Source organism: Leptidea sinapis, chromosome 15 (assembly GCF_905404315.1).
Source record: "Leptidea sinapis chromosome 15, ilLepSina1.1, whole genome shotgun sequence".
NCBI lineage: Eukaryota > Metazoa > Arthropoda > Insecta > Lepidoptera > Pieridae > Leptidea > Leptidea sinapis.
In genome coordinates, this window is record NC_066279.1 from 5,611,783 (window position 1) to 5,634,547 (window position 22,765).

At 37.5% G+C, this 22,765-nt stretch overlaps 1 protein-coding gene across 1 annotated transcript; it reads left to right on the forward strand.

Annotated features, from left to right (window-relative positions):
* The first annotated feature begins 959 nt into the window (after positions 1 to 959).
* LOC126968248 (cuticle protein 7-like) lies at positions 960 to 22,025 on the forward strand. Its single transcript, XM_050813135.1, has 4 exons — positions 960 to 1,031; positions 1,107 to 1,337; positions 2,295 to 2,461; positions 21,904 to 22,025. The coding sequence occupies exons 1-4, from the start codon at positions 1,023 to 1,025 to the stop codon at positions 21,971 to 21,973; spliced, it is 477 nt and encodes a 158-aa protein (XP_050669092.1). The 5' UTR covers positions 960 to 1,022; the 3' UTR covers positions 21,974 to 22,025.
* Positions 22,026 to 22,765: the final 740 nt, after the last annotated feature.

The window sequence follows — 22,765 nt, forward strand, 5'->3', positions numbered from 1 at the left end:
TCAATAACTCTTGAGTTTAAAAATTCTAATATATTTACATTTTTGGTTTTTTCACATATTATTCATTTACAACACTTTATTATAATTATCAGATTTTAAAGTTGGAAATTAATTTCTTATCGCTTCTTCTGATTAAGGACCTTCTCGGAGTGGTGGAAAATTAACTTAATTAAACTTTCGTAAGTATAAATTTTATTAACTGACACAAATAAATAGGGCTTAAGTTTTTTTTTATAAAAAAATTATCTTTTGTTCATTCATTGTCTTTAATTTAATTGAATTAATTAACTTAAGTACAAGAACTGAAAGACAGCGTGGCACCTGGCTTCAATCATTATATTGACTTCCATTGTTGCTTATTTCTCTGTTTGTTTATTTGTATTTTACCAAAGGTAACACAATGCATACACCATATTTTTCTCTAGTAATCACTACCTGCATTCGTTATAATATAAAAGAATAACAAAAATAGTATAGGAAGTGGCAGTGGGCAGGGCACATAGCTCATCGGACAGAATGGCCGTTAGGGCAGAAAAGTCCTCAAATGGCGACCATGTACCGGAAGATCTAGTAATGGACCACAAGAGGGACCGACGATCTGATCACCGGGGAGGAGGCTTTGTCCAGCAGTGGATGTCTTCCGGCTGATGATGATGATGGTAATGGTAATGAAATAGTATTAGACCTTCTCCATTTCAAACAAGCGTACAAAAAATTTTCTTTACATGTATTAGTAGATTAGTCAACACATCTTTAAGAGTTGGATGTATTTTTTAAGTATTAACTATTATCATTACTTGTTTAAGTTTACTTAATTATTCTTATTGATCAAGTTTGCAACACCCTTTTGTGTATTACGTTAAGGTACTTTCATTATTTATGTGAGTGAAGAAATATTTTTTACAAACATGTCCTGAGTTATAAAAGCCCAATTACTCTCTTAATAATTATCAGTCAGCGATTGTTTTTGATACAACCAACACCAATTAAACTGTTGCTGTCACCAATTGAATTATTTCAAAATGTTTAAGGTATATATTTTTTTGACCACTTCATTTTATGTTCATTAGGAAATTGGTTTTATTTTATTTTTTAATATTTCGCAGGTACTTTTAGTTGCTTCATTCGCTGCAGTCGCATTGGCACAATTACACGGTGGCTATCAAAATGGATATCAAAATGGCTATGGCGTCGGGAATATAGGATCTTCACAGAACATTGTTCTACACCAGACTCACGGTCAAGTCCAACACGCTCCCGTGATCAGCCACCAGCCTGTCTTAGTTCACCAGCCTGTGCACTACGCTGCTCCTGTCGCCCATCAACAAGAACATTATGTATGTATTCATCAGTGGGAGGTTCCTTTGAACAGGAAGCCGGCTAGATTATGGGTACCACGACGGCGCCTATTTCTGCCGTGAAGCAGTAATGTGTAAACATTACCGTGTAAGTGCGCCGTAGTTAGTGAAATTACTGGGCAAATTAGACTTGACATCTTATGTCTCAAGGTGACGAGCGCAATTGTAGTGCCGCTCCGAATTTTTGGGTTTTTCAAGAATGCTGAGCGGCACTGGATTGTAAGGGGTAGGGCGTATCAATTGCCTGTGCACTACGCTGCTCCTGTCGCCCATCAACAAGAACATTATGTATGTATTCATCAGTGGGAGGTTCCTTTGAACAGGAAGCCGGCTAGATTATGGGTACCACGACGGCGCCTATTTCTGCCGTGAAGCAGTAATGTGTAAACATTACCGTGTAAGTGCGCCGTAGTTAGTGAAATTACTGGGCAAATTAGACTTGACATCTTATGTCTCAAGGTGACGAGCGCAATTGTAGTGCCGCTCCGAATTTTTGGGTTTTTCAAGAATGCTGAGCGGCACTGGATTGTAAGGGGTAGGGCGTATCAATTACCATCAGCTGAACGTCATGCTCGTCTCTCTCTCGTTAATAGAACAGTAGCGTAACTCAGCGGTCTACTTGAAAGTTATACCTTCGTCTGGGCTGAGCGCTAGGGTTGGCACATACAAAAAGATTGACGACGCGGACGCCGCAGCACAGCTACTTTAACTCGGACAGCGATCAGTCTCGGAGGCGAACGGCGTGGCACTCAATAGTTTTGTCTTCCCAAGATTGCTTAGCGGCTGTGTAAATCATGTGTATGTGTGCGTGCGTCGATTTGGGCGCTCTATTATAAAGTAGTATGAAGTTAAAGTACTGTTCTATTTCTGTATTTTTGACTGAAGTGTGATACGTTATCAGTACAAAGATGCAATACTAATTAATGCTTCTTACAGGCACCAGCTCACTACTCGTTCGAGTACAACGTACATGACCCTCACACCGGAGACATCAAGTCCCAACATGAGTCTCGCGAGGGTGACGCGGTGCAGGGCTACTACAGTCTGCATGAAGCTGACGGCACTGTCAGACGTGTGGAGTACACGGCTGATGCTCACAGCGGGTAAGAACACATTATGTCATATTGAAGTCAGGACACTCGATCGAGTACAACGTTTGAAACCTATATCCCCGATATGCCATATCTTAACGGCCGTTCCCAATATACTATCTACAGATATACATAGATTACTACCTCCTACTGTCAGTAATTAGCTGTGAATAATCTGAATCTTGTCCCAATATAACCGATAAGTCATTCTTATCGCCTTATATTGGTACGCGTGAATAGCAATTTCCATACAAACTTTATATCGCTGGTAAGCTATACGTCGTCGTAAGTTACCGTCGATAAGTTTATTAGGACAGAAAAGTTAATGAGAGTTATGATTTTTATCTCAAGTAATAGATAGACTGAATATTGGGAACCACCGTAAGTCATCATGGGGATCAACCTACGTCTTATGACCAACTTTAGCTCTACTCTTTTATCTCAAGGACAACTCTCCTTTTAATGTTTTCCTCCAACAACATGAACAACATTATATTTAACATACATACATACATATAAATGTGCCTGACTGCCACAGGGTTAGGAAACGATAACGGACTTCGTCTGAATCCTTTCCAATACACCGCTACCTGATCGAGGAGTCTATCCCTAGGGTTTCCTTGCCCAAATTTTCCACTATTATTGCAAATTTGCGCAGTCAACTCTCTATATCATCCAACGATCTTACCTCTTCAACCTTAAATTCACTAAGTCTCAATTTGTCTCGTACTAACCAACACGTGCTTTATTGGAGGCTTTCTGATTGCTCATAAGCTCGTTGAATGCCACAATCAATTGGTAACTCATTCTCAATCAATTTTTTAATAATAATAATAATAATTTAAACATTTATTCAACAGAAACAAACGGTCACATTGATAAATTGTTTACATAAGCAGGATATTGTATCTAGAACTAAAGTCCACAAAACATAGATGAAAATTAGTAAGGTACAACTAACAATAATTTTAAACATTGAGTTACAGGTTTATGCTAATGACCTATACAAGAAAAGCTCTTAATGTCAAGAATCCAATCCATATCATTAATAAATTAACATGATGTAAGACCTAGTTTCATAAAACTTAAAGAAAGAAAGAGATAAAATTAAAAGTAACAACTGACATTTTAAAAAAAGACAGGTTATAGTATTTTTAAATTATGCTAATGATTTATACGAGAAAAGGTCTAAGTGGAAAAGTTCAGTATCCATATATGTACACACTTAACTGATATTATATATTTAGTATTTAAATATAAACGGTCCTGCTATGCGGAATGCCGAATAACGATTTATTAGCACATTTACGCTCACATATATAGGGAATTTTTTTATGCAAAAGGGCTGGAATATCAATCACGTCTAATTCAAGAGAAAATTGAATTATTTTATATACATATTTTTATTTTCAGGTTCAACGCCATTGTTCACCGTGAAGGTCACGCCAGACATGAAGTCCCAGCCCCAATCCAACATCATTAAAACAAGATTTTAAATAACCTTAGGCAATAAATTTTACAACATAATATATTATTTCTTTCATTTCAACAGTTTAAAAGTTCATATCAAGCTTTAAGAGATCGCTGAGTAAGACATTTAAAACTATACAAAACCTCGAATAAAATCTTATATCTTTAAACGAGCAATTCTTGTATATATATATATATATATATAATCTGAATCTCGGAAACGGCTCCAACGATTTTCATAAAATTAAGTATGCAGGGGATTTCGGGGGTGATAAATCGATCTAGCTAGGTTTCAATTTAAAAAAAATGGTTTTATCCATGTTTGAATGAGAAACAGCTACAATAACATTAGAATACAAAGGTAAATTTCGCCACTATATACAAGACTATTATAGCTCAGATGGGACATTGGGTGATCCGGAAAGCAGAAGACTCCGGTTCGAATCCAGATGTCCTATTAGTTTTTTTTTGTTCAAGTTTTGTACATTCTTAAAAATCCGAGCAAGGCTCGGTCGTCCGGATATTTTAATATAAACCGGAACTGTTTTATGTAAATAAATATACAAGTATTTAATATATATTACGGGTTAAAGTATGGAATTTACGATTTGTACTGAAACATATTTTTTTTATCTTACATATTTATTTAATCAAAATAATTTCCATTATTATATATACATTGCTGCCATCAAATAGGAAGGTCATTTATACCTTTTCGATATAAATGTAGTGATCTAGATTCGACAAACTGTGTGAAAGCATTTTCTACTGCCTCCTGAGAAGAAAACTTTTTATCGCGTAGAAATTTGTCCAAATCACGAAAAAAAAGGTAGTCCGTTGGAGCAAGGTCTGGTCAATACGGTGACGAATGGTTTCTAATGGCTTCCACCATCTTTCAATTCCTTGTTATTCACCTGAGTGGGCGGTTCGTTCAACGTGATTCTTTCTTCAAATCAAAGTATTCATCACGAAAGCTTTTCAACCTAAATCGCATGGTGAGTTCACTAGCAGTCCCCTCTCCAAACGCGACATCGATATTGCGAGGTGTTTCTGCCGCGTTAGTTCCGCGTCGTAACTTGTATTCAAAAATCACTCGAATTTTTAAAGTATCCGTCTTTCTTGTCTAAGCTGAATAAAAATAACAACTGAAAGTCGAAAAGTCGAATGTTGCAGATTTTGAAAGAAGAACTACATAATTTTTATGAACGATGCGGGACTCGGATTGACGACCTGTTGCGTTCCGTGCGAGTGCTCTGCCAACTGAGCTTACCGATCGAGTGACGTATCGTTATAAAACCTTGTATGCTTTGTTCAACTCTCAGATTGAAGTGAAAAGTGAGGGTTATCACTTTAAAAACATAACTTATATTTACAATCTTTAAGGTTTTAGGGTAGAAGTAGATAAGAGAGGAAATGTATGTAAGGCAAATGAAAATGTTTTTATTCAAATTTTTAACTAGATATTGCTTCGTCAATTGATGTAACTGTTCTTATGCTCGTGTTCAGTAATGATGTTGATGATGATGAGGAACAAGGTGATGAGTATCGAACTTCACATTCGCATGGAATCTGTAGAATAAAGAAGTATTTAAATAGAAATTAATTGGGAAATGAGGGAGTGAAAAGAGTAAGGTAACATACTAAATGTTTTACCTGACTGTGTCATATTATCAATATAAGTTATATTAACCTTGTTTTAAAGATAAATTATTAATTCAAATAATTTCCTTGATATAATCGAGTCTTACCCGGTATGATGGTCACCATGATAGTGCACGGTCCTCAGTGAACCATCAGGCTGATGCAGCGAGTAGACTCCCTTCACTACGTCTCCGTCTCTACTCTCGTGCTGAGACTTCATGTCTCCTGTGTGAGGGTCTTCCACTTTGTAGTCAAAAGAGTAGTGAGGGTGAGTCTGTAATAATAATTCATAGTAAGTTTAATGAAGGTTATATTAAATTAACACGTTGTTCATAAGGCAGTATTCCTAAAATCTAATAGGGAAAAAAATGCCTTATGGTGGATTACGACTCTATATAATAAGCCTTTTATTGAGATTGCCTAAGGTGTACGAACATTTAAATAAATTGTTATTTAGACCGGTAGTAAAGTTATTTCAAAAAAAAGATGAATTCAAACGTGCTTAGACTGTAAAACAAGGAGCTCAAAAACAAGAAATAAATTCTGAACAGCATTTAGAGTTGATGCTAATTTCTAAAGAGATTATTTTTGTGTTTTTGAAGTCGGTTGAAAATAATTCAATGTAGTCATAGTAGTACTCACATGGTAGTCATGATGTCCATGCCCATGGTGTCCATGTACTTGTACTATTTCTGGATGACCGTCGTGTTTGATGAAGTGTTGAGAGGAATATGCTGAACCGTGACCGTGCCCATACTGGGCTATGGCAGCAGCGACCAACAACGACAGGCAGAAGATCTGGTGATAATTGTTAATAGTTAGAGAATCATTTCTTAGTAACCTGTGGAGTTTGTTGAACATCGACCGTTAAACTAATAATTCTTTCTCAAAATAAATATATTATTAATGTTAAATCTACTATGCTCGTCTATTATTTACCCACGGTTTTAGCCGGTGGTTCGATGTTAATGAAATATAGTATGGACATTGGAAAGTCCACTATCATTGCTTTATCTCAAGGGTTAAGTAGTAATTTTCAGTCTTCGGCTTGAACAGAAATTCATGTTACTTCTATTGTAAAACTACAATTTATTATTTATAATATATCATCATCATCATCATCAGCCGGAAGACGTTCACTGCTGGACAAAGGCCTCCCCAAAGCCCTCCACGCCAATCGCTCCTTCCCTGCTCTCATCCAACGCCCTCATCCTTATATAAAATATATATTTGTAAAATATTTACCTTTACGAACATGTTGTATATTATAATGTGATTTTGTTACTGATACATATTTTCATTGCATGTCTTTTATATTTATGGACAAAGCAATACAGCCAAGGTGAGATTAGATTTCAATCTTAACAATTTTTGCGCTAAACTTTGTATGAAGCAATTAAAAACTCTTACACAAAATTCATAATTATCGATGCTGTAATATGCGTCTTACACTTATTATTATTTATTACACTTACAGTTATGTATAATAGTATAAAAAGATAATAAGCACAATATTATGATTACGTAAAATATTAAAATTTTACTTAAAAGAACATTCTAGAAAATTTTATTAATAATGTTATGAAGATGCTGAAGCAGCTTTTTAGGAGTACGTAATTACTTCCATAATTTTAAACGTGATCGAGAAAACCTGACCGATAATGAAGTCTTTTGTCCCGCAATAGCCAATATCCCGTTGTTTTGAGTGACGCAAAATTCCAGAAAAGCTTCTTTCTTTGAGAAAGAACTATGTAAAATATCAAACTGTCCACAAAAATTGTTAGCGTAAATAAGAAAGTGTGTGCGTGTTGTCTTTACGTGCAATTGAAGTAAAACTTAATTATTAATAAGTAATCATTATTAACTTCATGAATAATTTACATATATATATATAGATATAATATACATTGTATTATTTGTAACTTACTTAATACTCACGTATTGCTGGAGAGCATTGTTAGATTTGTAAGTATTTTTTCTCGCAAACGCTGACCATTTCTACGGAACATTTTTTTCCTAAGTTTTAACTACTATTCCTTAAGTTTAATCAGGCATGCAAACACGGGCAGGAGTCACGCGAGAGACGAGCGAGTCGCCACTAGTTTTCTATATAAACTCTTACTGACTTATTTTTGAAAACGGATAGAAAAGTGTATCAGAGAGATTTATCTGTAATCTGTAATAACAGTATAAGGGATAAATCTGGATTTTTTTTTATGGAATAGGAGGACAAACGAGCGTACGGGTCACCTGGTGTTAAGTGATCACCGCCGCCCACACTCTCTTGCAACACCAGAGGAATCACAAGAGCGTTGCCGGCCTTTAACGAAGGTGTACGCGCTTTTCTTGAAGGTACCCATGTCGTATCGTCCCAGAAACACCGCACAAGGAAGCTCATTCCACAGCTTCGTGGTACGAGGAAGAAAGCTCCTTGAAAACCGCACTGTGGAGGACCGCCACACATCCAGATGGTGGGGATGATATCGTAACTTGTGGTGTGTCGTGCGGAGGTGAAATTCGGCGGCAGGAATCAGGTTGAACAGCTCTTCGGAACACTCCCCGTGATAAATGCGGTAGAGGACACACAATGAAGCGACGTCTCTACGCAACACCAAGTGATCCAGCCGTTCACAGAGTACTGGGTCCCCGACAATTCGAGCTGCTCTGCGTTGCACGCGGTCAAATGGATCGAGCTGATACTGGGGTGCGCCAGACCAGAGATGACAGCAATACTCCATGTGAGGCCGGACCTGCGCTTTGTAGAGCGCTAGAATGTGGGCCGGCTTGAAGTATTGCCGTGCTCTATTTATGACGCCCAGTTTCTTCGAAGCCAGTTTGGCTTTGCCCTCCAGATGGCCACGGAATTGGCAATTGCTCGAGATTTCGAGACCCAGTATATATATACTAGGCGAGGCTTTAAGGGAAGTGTTCTCGAAGAGCGGTGATACGGCAAATGGGGTTTTTTTAGTGGAAAACGCGCAAACTTGAGTCTTCTGGGGGTTAAATTGGACAAGGTTCAACTTACCCCATTCCGCGACCTTCTCGAGAGAGGACTCGATAGAAGACACAAGTTTCTCCCGGCACTGGTCGACGTTTTCCCGAGAGAGACCCGCATGGCCCGTGTATACGGCATCACCAGTGCTGTCGTCTGCATAGCAATGCATGTTGGCGGTGTCAAACATATAATTGATATGCAGAAGAAACAGCATGGGAGATAGCACACAGCCTTGGGGCACTCCAGCGTTCACGGGCTTGGGATTCGAGCAATAACCGTCGATAACGACCTGTATGCTGCGCCCAGTGAGGAAGCTGGAGGTTCACTTGCATAAGCTCTCGGGAAGCCCAAGTGATGGAAGTTTTGCGAGGAGCGCCTTGTGCCATACACGATCAAAGGCCTTCGCTATATCCAGACCAACTGCCAGGCCTTCCCCCTTGCTTTCAATAGCCGCCGCCCATCTATGTGTTAGGTATACCAGAAGATCGCCAGTCGACCGACCATGGCGAAAGCCGTACTGCCGGTCGTTGATCAACTGGTGACCCTCAAGGTATACCAAGAGGAGGCGGTTAATTATGCTCTCCATGATTTTGGAGAGTAGGGAGGTAATAGCAATAGGCCTGTAACTACAGGCAAACTTGCCGGATCTGAACTGTCTCCTTTTTTTTTAAGATCGGATGGACAAGGGCTGACTTCCATGAATCAGGGACTACGCCTTTTGAATAAGAGTGCCGGAATAAACAAGTTAGCACCTACGTCAACTCAGGGGCACACGTTCTAAGCACTATTGGAGAAATGCCATCCGGCCCGCTCGACTTCCTGACGTCCAACGAAAACAGAGCTCGCCTAACAGTTTTCTGTCGGAACTGTACTTCAGGCATGGAGCTCTGACACCGCGGGATGGTCGGCGGTGTTTTTCCGTTGTCGTCAAGAGTCGAGTTGGAGGCAAAAAGAGTGCACAGGAGATCGGCTTTCTCTTTTGCCGTATGGGCCAGGGTGTCATTCCTCATGTGCAACGGCGGCATGGACGGCTGGTTGAAGTTACCAAGAGCAGCTTTCGACAACGACCAGAACTTGCGTGTTCCGGTCGGGTAACTGGAAAGCTGCTCGCCAATTTTGACGACGTGCTTCGATTTCGCACGGGCGATTTGCCGCTTAAAAAATCTGGAGGCACGGTTATATTTCCTCTTCAGAACTTTGCAGTTCGGATCCTTTGAGCCCAGCGCCGCAACCCAAGTTCGATACGCCTGTTTTTTGCAGTCAGATGCTGCTTTAACTGACGCATCGAACCAGGGCTGTGATCTGCCACCGATCGGTACTACAGAGCTTGGTATAAAAATATCCATGCCCTGCAGTATCACATCGGCTACTGCAACGGCGCAGGCACTAGGATCATCCGAAGGGAAACAAACCCTGCCCCAAGGGTAGGATGCAAAAAAGGAACGCATCCTATCGCAATCTGCTGACTTGTAGTGCCAAACGCGGCGGGTCGCTGGTGGTCTGCGACGTTGGCGTCGGATAGGCACTACACTCCTGACCAGGCAATGGTCGGACGTTCCGAGAGGGGCGTCGACAGAGACCTGGTAACCATTCGGATGTGTAGTCAGCAGAAGATCTAAAAAGGACGGCATGTGGCTATCCACATCCGGGAGCCGCGTCGGCGACTCAACCAATTGGGACAGACCATACGCCAATGCAAAATTATGCACAGATCGCCCTGCGTAGTCTGTGGTACGTGATCCAAGCCATTCGGCATTGTGCCCGTTGAAATCACCCAAGACTACGATTTCAGCGGAGGGGATCTGAGCAAGCACGTCATCAAATGCCGCTTGAACGCAGCCCATGAGGTGATCCGTTTCTGCGTTACCACTATGGGACCTGTAGACACACGCATAGGTGCGGACGCGGTCCTCTGAATCTACGCGGAGCCAGAGAGTAGACAGGCCCCTACCCTCAAAATTGCCAAGACGGCGACAGCAGATATCCTCCCTAACGTACACACATACCCCGGCATGAGGCATGAAATTATGCTCAATTTTGTACCCGGGGTACGTTAAATATGACGTATCGCTAGGTCGAGATATCTGCGTCTCCGTAAGGAAACACAAGGCCGGCTGCGCCGTCTCAAGGTGGTGGTGGACGGCATTTAAGTTGGAGTGAATTCCCCGGATGTTACAAAAGTCCACATTAAGCGTGGAGCGGGGTGCCGTGGTGTTGCTGCCCTGTTTGTCCTGTGACATACGCGGTACTGTGCACTCCCCAGAATACGAGGGGTAGCCCGAGCGCGAATGCTCGGGGATGGATTCTCCGGCTCTACAAGAGCCGATACCCTCCTGGGGTAATTTCTTTTTAAGACCGCTCTCATAATTTGTTGGGGGGGGGGGAAGGACGGGGAGAATGGCCTCCGGTCCTCGACACTAACCTATGCGAAACATAGCGGCACTAGGCCGCTACTTCACGCCGGTATTCGGTGCGAGTGTGGTAAGTAACCCGGACGAGTCTGGCCCGATTGTGCTGACGTCATAAGACAGCAGCGTGACTCTTCCACTTTCAAAAAGCCCGTAGTCGCCTCTTACGACACCCTTGGACCTGGGACTACCCTATTCTTTTTACGCCCCGGGGCAGCACAGGGCAAATAACAAAGAAAAAAATAATGGTAACGAGTGGTATTTAGTAGGACAATTATCTCTATTAGATTTTTTTACTACGATGGTTCCTTTCTTACTTCAACCGGGCATTTAAGTGCATTTTCAACTTCAAATATTAAATTTCCGTATATTATTGTGAATTTAATTGTAGTCGCAATTGTTAGAACACAATGAATGCAAGTAGCAGTAGCTGTGCACAAATTGGTGTATAAATAATCAACAAAGGGTAAATTTTTAAGAGCATTTATAGCTAATGATATTAAACCTAACCAATCAGTAAATAGACGACCTGTATAGCCGAGTGGTTAGCGATCCTAGCTACTGAGCTAGAGGTCCCGGGTTCGAATCCCGGTAGGTGCAAGCATTCATATGATGAATATCGATGTTTGTTTCCGAGTCATGGATGTTTAAATGTATTTATGTATGTTTATATGTATTTATGTATGTTTACTTAAGTATATTGTATTAAATATATCGTTGTCTTGCAACCCATAACACAGGCTATATATGCTTAATTTGGGGCAGGATAATTTGTGTAAAAAGTGTGTCAATATTAAAAAACAATATTAAAATTTTAAAATTCTATATTAAAATTCAGTATCATTCTTACTTTTTTAGTGAATAAGTATCTTCCGGGATGACCGGAATTAATCTTATTTTAGTATCTATTTAATACCAGAAATCACTGGCTCTGTCAAATTCAACTTAAATTATTTTTATTCAAAATAGGATATGAAATCACTTATTGACAGCCAAAAACTACCACCCATTCCAATAGGTATGTCTCAGATCTGAGATGAACGGGCGCAACAAAAGCAGCGGGATTCTTTTTTTTTTTATAAAAATATGGTTACAATGTAAAATCGTACAATAAAATTTATTATTTAATAGCCTGTGGGCAGTCGTTCTATTCCCAATCAGTGATATTATTAAGAAAGTAAACACTAACGTTTTTTTAACAATTCTTTTGAATCTTGTTAACATGTTTTGAACAATAACTGGGATCTTGTTGTAATAGCATCTACAACGCCCCACAAACTCGAATAAGACAAGTAGTAGGCATTATAAGTTTATGTTTGTTCCTGGTGTTAACATTATGGTTATGACAGTTTCTTGGAAATTAACTTATGTGCCTATGTGCATACATAACATTATGAAGAGAATATTGAGAGGCAACAATCGGAATATTTATTTCTTTAAATTTTGCTTTCAATGATTCTTTAGGACCTAGGTTATAAATAGCGCGAATAGCCCTCTTCTCCAGTACAAAGATGGTATTGATATCGGCAGCATTGCCCCATAGCAATGTCAAGGTATAATCAATATATATATAAAAGATTTACGATCGATGCGTCACTCGGACTGTTGGTAAGAGCGGTTGGATGGAACTCGAGAGGCGCGGATTCGAGTCCCGCATCGTCCATAAGCTTTGATACAAATTTACCTTGTATACTTTCTAACAGTCTAACCTAAACTAAACTTGCAACAAATATAAGAAACACCAATGTATTTTGTGAAACACTTACAAATTTCTTCATACGGCTCACAGCATACCAAAGTTAATTAAGAGTGAAATCTAATATTACCTTGATTGTATCGCTTTGTCTATTCATATAAAAGACAATATAAAATAGAAATATGTATCAGTATCAAAATAACACTACAATTCAACCGACTACAATATGTTCGGAAAGGTAAGAATTCGATTACCAGTTCACCTGTGGGAGCATAGCTCCTTTGCACAGCATAGCGGTTACATTAAGGGTACCACAACGGCACCTATTTCTGCTGTGAAGCAGTAATGTGCAAGCAATATTGTGTTTCGCTCTGAAGGGCGCCGTAGCTAGTGGCAATTACTTAGACATCATATGTCTGGTGAAGATGAAGAGCGCAATTGTAGTGCCGCTCAGAGTTTTTGGGTTTTTCAAGAATCCTGAGGGGCTCTGCATTGTAATGAGCAGGGCGTATCAATTACCATCACATGAACGTCCTACTCGTCTCGTCCCATACTGTCATAAAACAAATATCACTTTGGGGAATATTAAATACTTTCTTTGATTTTGTGTGCATGTATCATAGCTCCTATAGTTCCCGCCAAACGTAACGAACATAACCGCAGTAAAGTAAATGATACAGGATGTACTGAAAAAACTTACTGACTAACTCATAACTCTTTATACGTTTAGTAAATATAATAATAAACGGCATAAGAAATATCTTCATTGGATTAACTCAACCTTACTCTTAATATTGTCGCGTTTATCAAATCAAAGACTGAAATGAACTTTTAAGCTGTAGTTAAATATGCAATTAGTTATTTATATATGTTTCGGGTCTATTTTTAGTTATTAATTATTAATATATATAATATAAGGGTACAGGAAACCCAAGCTCTGGCAGCTATTTCGGTCAACGGATCAACCTAGTTATCCAATGCGGAAATGCTACCAGTATTCTTGGTACGCTTCCCCGTGATGACAGTTTTAATTTAATGTAATCACAGTATTGTAAATATAGTTATAGGATTTATTTTGTTTGAATGAATGAATTGGCCTATATATGTTTCTTTCAGATTATATGTCTGTCGTTGTTGGTCGCTGCTGTCGTAGCCCATTATGGACACGGTCACGGTTCAGCTTATTCCTCTCAACACTTCATCAAACACGACGGTCATCCAGAAATAGTACAAGTACATGGACACCATGGGAATGGACATCATGACTATCATGTGAGTTTTTGTGATGTACCCATGTAGTCTTAAAATATGTGTGTATGAAGCCAGAGCAACCAAATAAGCATTATTGACAATTGAAGAGCATAAAAGTTATATAGTTATGTAGAAATGTAACAAAATATAGATTTTATTTACCTACTTTGAATATCTGTAAGTTGATAATGATAAGTACTTACGGGATTTGTTATTTGGTTTTATGTATAGAACATCATTGGGTTTTATAGTTGATTTATTGATGTCATATGGATATATTTTATTTTGTTTAAAAGGTCAAAGTTCAAAATCTTTTGTTATTTTATTTATAAGAAAAAATTTGGCGATTACTTATCGATGTTATGATAATATTATGATTCAATGTTATCTTATATCTTTAAACGAGCAATTCTTGTATATATATATATAATCTGAATCTCGGAAACGGCTCCAACGATTTTCATAAAATTAAGTATGCAGGGGATTTCGGGGGTGATAAATCGATCTAGCTAGGTTTCAATTAAAAAAAAATGGTTTTATCCATGTTTGAATGAGAAACAGCTACAATAACATTAGAATACAAAGGTAAATTTCGCCACTATATACAAGACTATTATAGCACAGATGGGACATTGGGTGATCCGGAAAGCAGAAGACCCCGGTTCGAATCCAGATGTCCTATTAGTTTTTTTTTTTGTTCAAGTTTTGTACGTTCTTAAAAATCCGAGAAAGGCTCGGTCGTCCGGATATTGTTATTATTATTTTCCTTAAATTGATAAGTGTATTAGTTACTTACAGATTTAATTTTAATTTTTATTTTTTTGTATATATAAACAATTTTATTTTCATTGCCAATGTTTATGGTAGCAGTAGACTTGGGGGTTTTTAAATAAATATTTAATTCTCTAAGTCTGTGTCTCGGTGTCTAGAGAATACCAGCGTTGAGAAGTAAAATTCCCAACATAATGCTGACTAGACACCATTTTGGTTCTGTAATGTGTAAATATTGTTATTAGTAATGAGATTTCTGTATTTTTGAACCAAATAAATCTTTAATTATAATAATTATTATTTAAAAAAATATATGTTTAATCATGTTATTACAGACTCACCCCCACTACTCGTTTGACTACAAAGTGGAAGACCCTCACACCGGAGACATGAAGTCTCAGCACGAGAGTAGAGACGGAGACGTGGTGAAGGGAGTCTACTCGCTGCATCAGCCCGATGGTTCACTGAGGACCGTGCACTATCATGGTGACCATCATACTGGGTAAGGAAATACCACTGTTATTAGATCGTTTTAGATTGTTGTGTACAGCAATATTGCAATGACCTACATTCGAACTTATTGCGTTCCAGACATGTGTCTTTGAAAGATATATTTCCTTGGATAGTGTATTTTCGACAATTTATTTGTTTTTGAATGCATCATTATTGAAAAAAAAACCATTTAATGTAAATATACCGAGTAAATGCTATACATATAAATGATTGACATACATATACTTTAAAACAATGTACAAAAAACAAATTAATATTTTTTTCTGCAACATTAGAAGTTTGTGCCAAGTGACATAATAAAATTGTGACATTCAGTACTTTTAATTTATACCTAATGCTAATTTTTCAAGTTTTCACTTCTGTTGGCCCTCACTATATTTTTGTTCATGAAGACTTAAGAAAATATATTTGATAATTTTATTATTTGCCGCATATTTTGTAAGGTTTGCGCTCATAAGAAGATTAGGCAGGGATCTTGCAACTTATTGTTTCCTCATTTTTAAGAACAACCTAACAAACAAAAAAAGCTTTATATTTCTTGCAATAAAGAGTTACAAATTTTAATTGCTAGAGTAAGTAACTGTTGTAAAACTAACGGTTAGTACCTACTTAAGGAATTATGTATTTGCAAAAACACCTCTACGTCTCCAAGAATTGACAGTCCTCTCTGGTTTGTGCTAGTTGAAGCCAATTTATAACAGACAACTAAATAATTTCGTCTTCTTATCTAGCATAGGGTCTACCTCTTTTACGTACCCCTTGAGGTCCATCGTGTATCCTCCTCATATGACCTACTAAAAAAGTATAACATTTATTTTACTCTTGCAGATTTCACGCGGATGTTAAATACGACACTCATCACATTGTTCCTCATCATCACCACTACTAACTACAATAAATTGACTGACTGGACGCTGAATGTATATAGCTATGTATATCATTAATGAAATAAATTATTTTTTGATGATAAATTATATTGAGGTTTTTATGTCAACACATTTAACCCACCTTTTTTTATTTAGCAAGATTATCTAATATTAATATCTAAAATACCAAACACTAATATACACGATGTCTCAAAATTCAACATCAAGCCGAATTGGGGTGATAGGCTAGATGGTAAACATCATCAGAAAAATCAGAATAAATATCCACCCTGCTTTAGAAATTGTGAGCATTAAAAACCTTCAAAAAATAAAGCAGAATTTCTCCAGTTTTTTGGTTAATGTTGGTTATTTTTATCCATTTCTAACGTGTCACCATAGTAATAATTAGAGATGAAACGGATAGCAGTTTGGCCGGATACCGGATACCGGATATTCGGCCAACCATGTGGCCGAATAGCCGAATATCCGGCCGCCGGATATCCGGCGGACCTTAGCCGTTTCGCACACACAAACACAGACTAGCGTAGGCGGCGCGCGAACTCTCGAGTAGACTCGGTTAGATTCGGTTCTTTTCGTTAATGAGCGAAGTTAGCAACCTCTCAATGCAGAGAAATTAATATTTATCCACCATAATTTGCCTTTAGTGCAGTATGAGTACTAATTAATTAATTTTTTTCTATTACATTCATTTACTATTGTGTGTGATTAAAAATTTACAACTAAAACTAATTATATTTCTTAAGTGATACTACAACTAACTAAATAAAGCAAATAATTACTTAAAAATATATGTTTTTATACAGATTTTTTTTTATTCGGCTTGATGCCTATCCGGCCGCATAGTAGGTAGTTATCCGGTATTCGGCCGGATAGTATTACGGCCACCGGATAGGCCGGATACCGGATAGTTACCGGATATCCGTTTCATCTCTACTAATAATGGCAACAAATTTTCTTAGAAGTAAAACTTTTTGCTGAACAATGAAATCAACATTTATATAATATCTCGACATTGACAGAGCCTCCTGAAATAAAAGTACAAGGGTGCCTTGGCAAGTACCATCAAAATTCGGCACCTTTAGTCAAACAAAATGGTACAGCATTTGTTTACTTAATTCTAAAAAATATGAGTAAAAAAAACTTGAAGTTATCCGTTTGTGAATTGATTTTACTTAGCTAAAATGTTTTTGTTTCGCATACAGTCTTGGCGGTCGTCGACGTTGAATTTTGGGACATCCTGTATAATAAATACGGTGGTAAAACCAATTTGCGTACGGTGGTAAAACCAATTTGCGTACGGTGGTAAAACCAATTTGCGTACGGTGGTAAAACCTATTTGCGTAGAACCTGCGTACATGCAGCCAATGCAATGATACGATGATGGCTAAGAACAAAAGGTAAAAGTTTAATCGAGTGTGGCCCCCTCTAGCGAAAATTACAGTTTCTATTCATCCAGGCATGCTTGTTATTATTACGTTAAAACCTCTTTCGGTATTGTATTTTCTAAAGGGGCGGAAAAATTAAAATCACCCGTGTTTTTGCAAATGACTTTATATGGTGCAGTAAAAAAAATGTTGCTGATCGCGCATCAAAGTACGAGGACATCTTCAAAACACAATATATTTAATGGCAGTAACTCTCCTATGTGCCATCTAGAGTAGAAAGATGCTCGCATGCTCGTTAGTCCTACTACTCAAAACCCCAAGACACTATAACGGCATCGATTCATCTGAACTCTACTTTGAACTTTGAATTGTATTCAACAAGCATGTATAAAATAAAAACAAGTTTAAAAGCAGTTATGACCTTATTACATAAATCTTAACATGAAAACCTTTAAAACGCAGTAGATTTACTACTATCGATATTTCAGTGAGCAAGTTGAAGTTACACAATGCTTTATGTCATGCCTTTTATCCTTTGGTATAAAAGCCGAATTAAAATTTAATTTATTATCAGTGGTGAAGTGTATTTCGAAGGACATACAACAATTAAAAGTTAACGATATCAAAATGTTCAAAGTGAGTTCTGTTGAGTTATTCTCCATTAATTATAAGTAATTTATAATGGTGATTGGTATTGAACAATGAAAATGAATATTCGTAAATGTTAATATATCCGGCCACATACGGAGTAACGGACAACTGCTCGATTTATCACAGGGGATGTTCCAAAGAGTTTATTTAGTTATTTATTTATTTATTAAAGCACACCACATCATATACAATACAATTTTCTTAATCTAATGTTACAATTAGTAGTTCTAAAGTATACGACAATTATGGTGAACATAAAAATTACAAAAAATACTCCCTAAATACTTCTAAAAAATAGAACTAATACTATCTAAACTATAATAAAAACAAATAAAATAAAAAATGAAAGTACAAATTATAACTTTAACTTATTAAAATAATGAAAATAATGAAGACGAAAAAAAAAGAAAAACTACTTATTTGACGAATGCGATTGAGTACGAGCTAAGTGTTTAACAACACTTTCTTTAAACCTGACCAGCCCACCACCGAATATATCAAGTTCTGAATTGGTATCGTTTAACTTATTGTACTCGCGAAGAATTCGAGCGAGAGGCGCCTGAACTCCCAGGTTGGTTTTTACAGAAGGAACTTGAAAGATTCTCTTGATTTTGAACCTTGGGAATAAATATGGGACAGCAAGGTTAAGATTTCTGCAAGAGGTTACTACATTGTATTTGACCGTTTAAGAGTTTGTACAAAAATATTACTCCGGAAAGAGATCTCCGATCGAGCAATGAAATCATATTAAATTTCCTGAGGCGCTGATGGTACGGGTGTCTATGAGAGAATCCAGTACTAATGTATGCAAGGTGTCGCGTGAATGCTCTTTGGATACTCTCGATGCGTTGCGAATGGATCGTATATAGGGGATTCCATATAATACTACCATATTCGATATGACTGCGCACTAGAGCGTTATATAGAATTGTTTTCGTTTTTGGAGCCGAAACAATTCGAGTTTCGCTTTAGAAATCCTAACATTCGTGTGGATGTGGTAACTACTTTTTTAACTTGTGCAATAAACGTTAGTTTGCTATCAATAGTTACCCCCAAGTCACGAATTTCCTGCACTTCTTTTAATGGTGTGCCATCGAGCTCATACACTGTAACAAGCGGTTTTTTTTTCTAGTGTACTTAATATGAAAACATTTGCTTGCATTTAGAATCATACCATTTAATAGGCACCAATCTTTTATACCATCACTTTGAACAAAAGCAGCCTCAGAGGCAGAGTTGATAACTTTATAAATTTTTAAATCATCGGCGAAGAGAGAAGCTTTACAATATTTGATATGATTCCTAACGTCATTCACAAATATCAAAAAGAGCAACGGTCCTAGGTGAGATCCCTGGGGAACACCAGATCGCGCAATATATGAATTAGATTCAGTGCCTCCTACAACTACTGACTGAAGTCTATTATGAAGATATGACTCGAACCACTTCAGTAAGTTTCCTCCAATTCCATAATTACTTAGCTTCTGAATCAATAAAGGGTGACTGACTTTATCGAAGGCATTACTAAAATCTGTATTAATCGCATCAATCTGGCGCCCATTGTCCAATTCTTGACATACTTCGATGACAAAATATAGTTGACCTAATATCTGCCGCCGTATTTAAACTTAGCACGACAATCCAAAAACTAGGATGATATCCTACTTAAGTTGATCTCATAACCATTATTGTAATATAGTTATATGTTTTTGGATTTAAATTTTACTAATCAACCAAACTGAGTGATGTGTACATCTATTATAGTCATGTGTATCAGTGTTTGTTCCTTATAAAGTAAAACTCTTTTGATTAATTAAATTGTTTGTTAAATATAACATGATGTTGATGTTCCGTATAAATAAATAAATCCTCACCATTTGGAGCACCTAGACAGATGTTGGTGTTCATCTAAAGTGCGGTTTTCAAAGAAATTCCTGCAGTCCCTGCGAAAACGTGCTCCGTAAAGGCACGAAGCGTCGGGGTGACTAAAATAATAATAAAAAAGTAACTTTTACGCAAAAACTAATGTTTTACAATTACATGGGTTTTAATCTAGTAAAAAGTGTTTTACTTAAAAGGATTATGTCCGATGAGCTTCCCTATGCGAAGTCTCCAGGGGGATACGACTTCGTTACTTCCAAAAAAGCGCGTATGCTATTAATGGAAAATGTAGGCGACGATGATCACTTAACATCTAGTGACCCGTGCGCTCGTTTGTCCTCATCTATCATAAAAAAACTAATAAATTGCAATTTTATTTTATTCAGGCCTTGCTAGTAGTCTCTTTCGCTGCGGTCGCAGTAGCACAATTACACGGTGGCTATCAAAATGGATATGGCCTCGGGAATATAGGATCTTCACAGAACATTGTTCTACACCAGACTCACGGTCAAGTCCAACACGCTCCCGTGATCAGCCACCAGCCTGTCTTAGTTCACCAGCCTGTGCACTACGCTGCTCCTGTCGTCCATCAACAAGAACATTATGTAAGTATATATATATATATATATGAACCAATACTGATGTGATACCTTTATAAATTCTTGCAATACTAATTAATGCATCTTACAGGCTCCAATTCACTACTCGTTCGAGTACAACGTACATGACCCTCACACCGGAGACATCAAGTCCCAACATGAGTCTCGCGAGGGTGACGCGGTGCAGGGCTACTACAGTCTGCATGAAGCTGACGGCACTGTCAGACGTGTGGAGTACACGGCTGATGCTCACAGCGGGTAAGAACACATTGTGTCATATTGAAGTCAGGTCAATCGTTCAACCACAAGATACAAAACCCCTTAAGTAAAATCTTAATTCGATTCTCATGAGGTTCAACCTACGTCTAATGACAGATTATTAATACATACTATTTAATATTACGTCCTCAGAAATAATTATACTTTGTACTTGAAATCTTTATTTTTTTTTTAAATCTTACAATACTACCTATTATATTAAATTAAAACTATCATTACGGGGAAGTGTACTTTGTTTTATATAGTTCCAGTGTATAGTGTAACTTTAAATCTACGTCAAACTATATAGAAATAAAAACTAAGTAAAAACAAGCCTATAATATACATAAACTTATTCGAAAAACAAACAAGATCCCAAAAGAAATTGCAAATTTTAGCGTATGTACATCGCAAGACACTAGGTAAGGTAACAAAATTATTGTACTTACTGTCATCAGTGTTGTGTTTCGATAATCTGTTTAACTTCATTTCCACCGCCGACTTACATCATCGCATGACACGCAAAATACTGTGTTAATAATAAACACGAAGTAAAATTATTCCAAATTTAAATATTTTTGTCAGAATTACATGACAGGGAGAAGTTATTTTAAACTTGGAGTAACTTTACACTGCGTTCATTAATAAGACAGTAAAGGTCGACATGATATACTTTAACGGCTGGCAATACTATTATGATTCCACTGGCTCTGGAAAAGAGCATGGCTCATTGTTATCACTAATCATTATAATAACCTAAATACATTACCCGATATTCGATGGTCTGTCGCGTTGACCGACCATGTAGAAGACACATATGCGATTGTCATCGTAGTAAAAAAGGGACTTTCCATGAAATAACAAATAATTGCTTCTATCTGTGTTAAGCGTGCAATAACGAGTCTTATTGCGGTTCAATAAAGTTCAATTTACAGCATTCCCCGATCTTTCCAACACAGATTCAATAAAATGGAATAGGAGATATAAGTTTTATTTATAATAAATGCTAAATTTTATGATATTTAAATATGTATGTATTTATTTTCAGTTTTAATGCTGTTGTTCATCGCGAGGGTCACGCCACACATGCAGTTCCAGCACCAGCTTACCATCATTAGATTAGACATAAGTACCTACTAGTTAATAATAGCTCATAATATACTATCAAACATACACCAGCTTGGTTTCATTGCCTTTTCAAGATTATAATTAATGATTAATTATTATAGTACTCAACTAAAACCATAAATCATAACTTACCAGTGGGAGGCTCCTTTGCACCGGATGCCGGCTAGATTAAAGGCACCACAACAAGCAGTAATGTGTAAACATTACTGTGTTTCGGTCTGAAGGACGCCCTGCTAGTGAAGTTACTTGGCAAATGAGACTTGACATCTTATGTCTCATGGTGACGAGGGCAGTTGTAGTGCCGCTCAGAATTTTTGGGGTTTTCAATAATCTTAAGGGGCACTGTATTGTAATAGGCAGGGCGTATCAATTACCATCAACTGAACGTCTTGCTCTGGGACGTGCTGTGGACATTTATATTTATAAAAAAAATCTTCCTTGTTCTAAATGTTTTCCAACCTGAATGCACTCTGAAGTGCCTTATAAGAATAGGATTCCTAGACGAAACTGTAATGGCATGTTTGTTGGATTATTAAGCCTTCATCCATGCAGAATATTTTCCGTTACTCAATATCTAATATGAGCATATTTTATGTGATGGGAAATACCCTAAATTAGGATCAGGCCATAGTGGAGATCGCTGGCCCAGTTCTTGTTGATCAACTTCACACACAATTTTTAAATTTCTTATCTTTAAAGGCTTCCTCACGATGATTTAGTTCAACTAAAACAAGCAGTGGCCCTAGCCATTGCGGCTTAGTAGTAAATACTGATGAGCTCAG

Coding starts and splice junctions, on each gene's coding strand:
- LOC126968248 (XM_050813135.1), top strand. Junction 1,338..2,294: donor CCCATCAACAAGAACATTAT/GTATGTATTCAT, acceptor TGCTTCTTACAG/GCACCAGCTCACTACTCGTT. Junction 2,462..21,903: donor ACGGCTGATGCTCACAGCGG/GTAAGAACACAT, acceptor ATTTATTTTCAG/TTTTAATGCTGTTGTTCATC.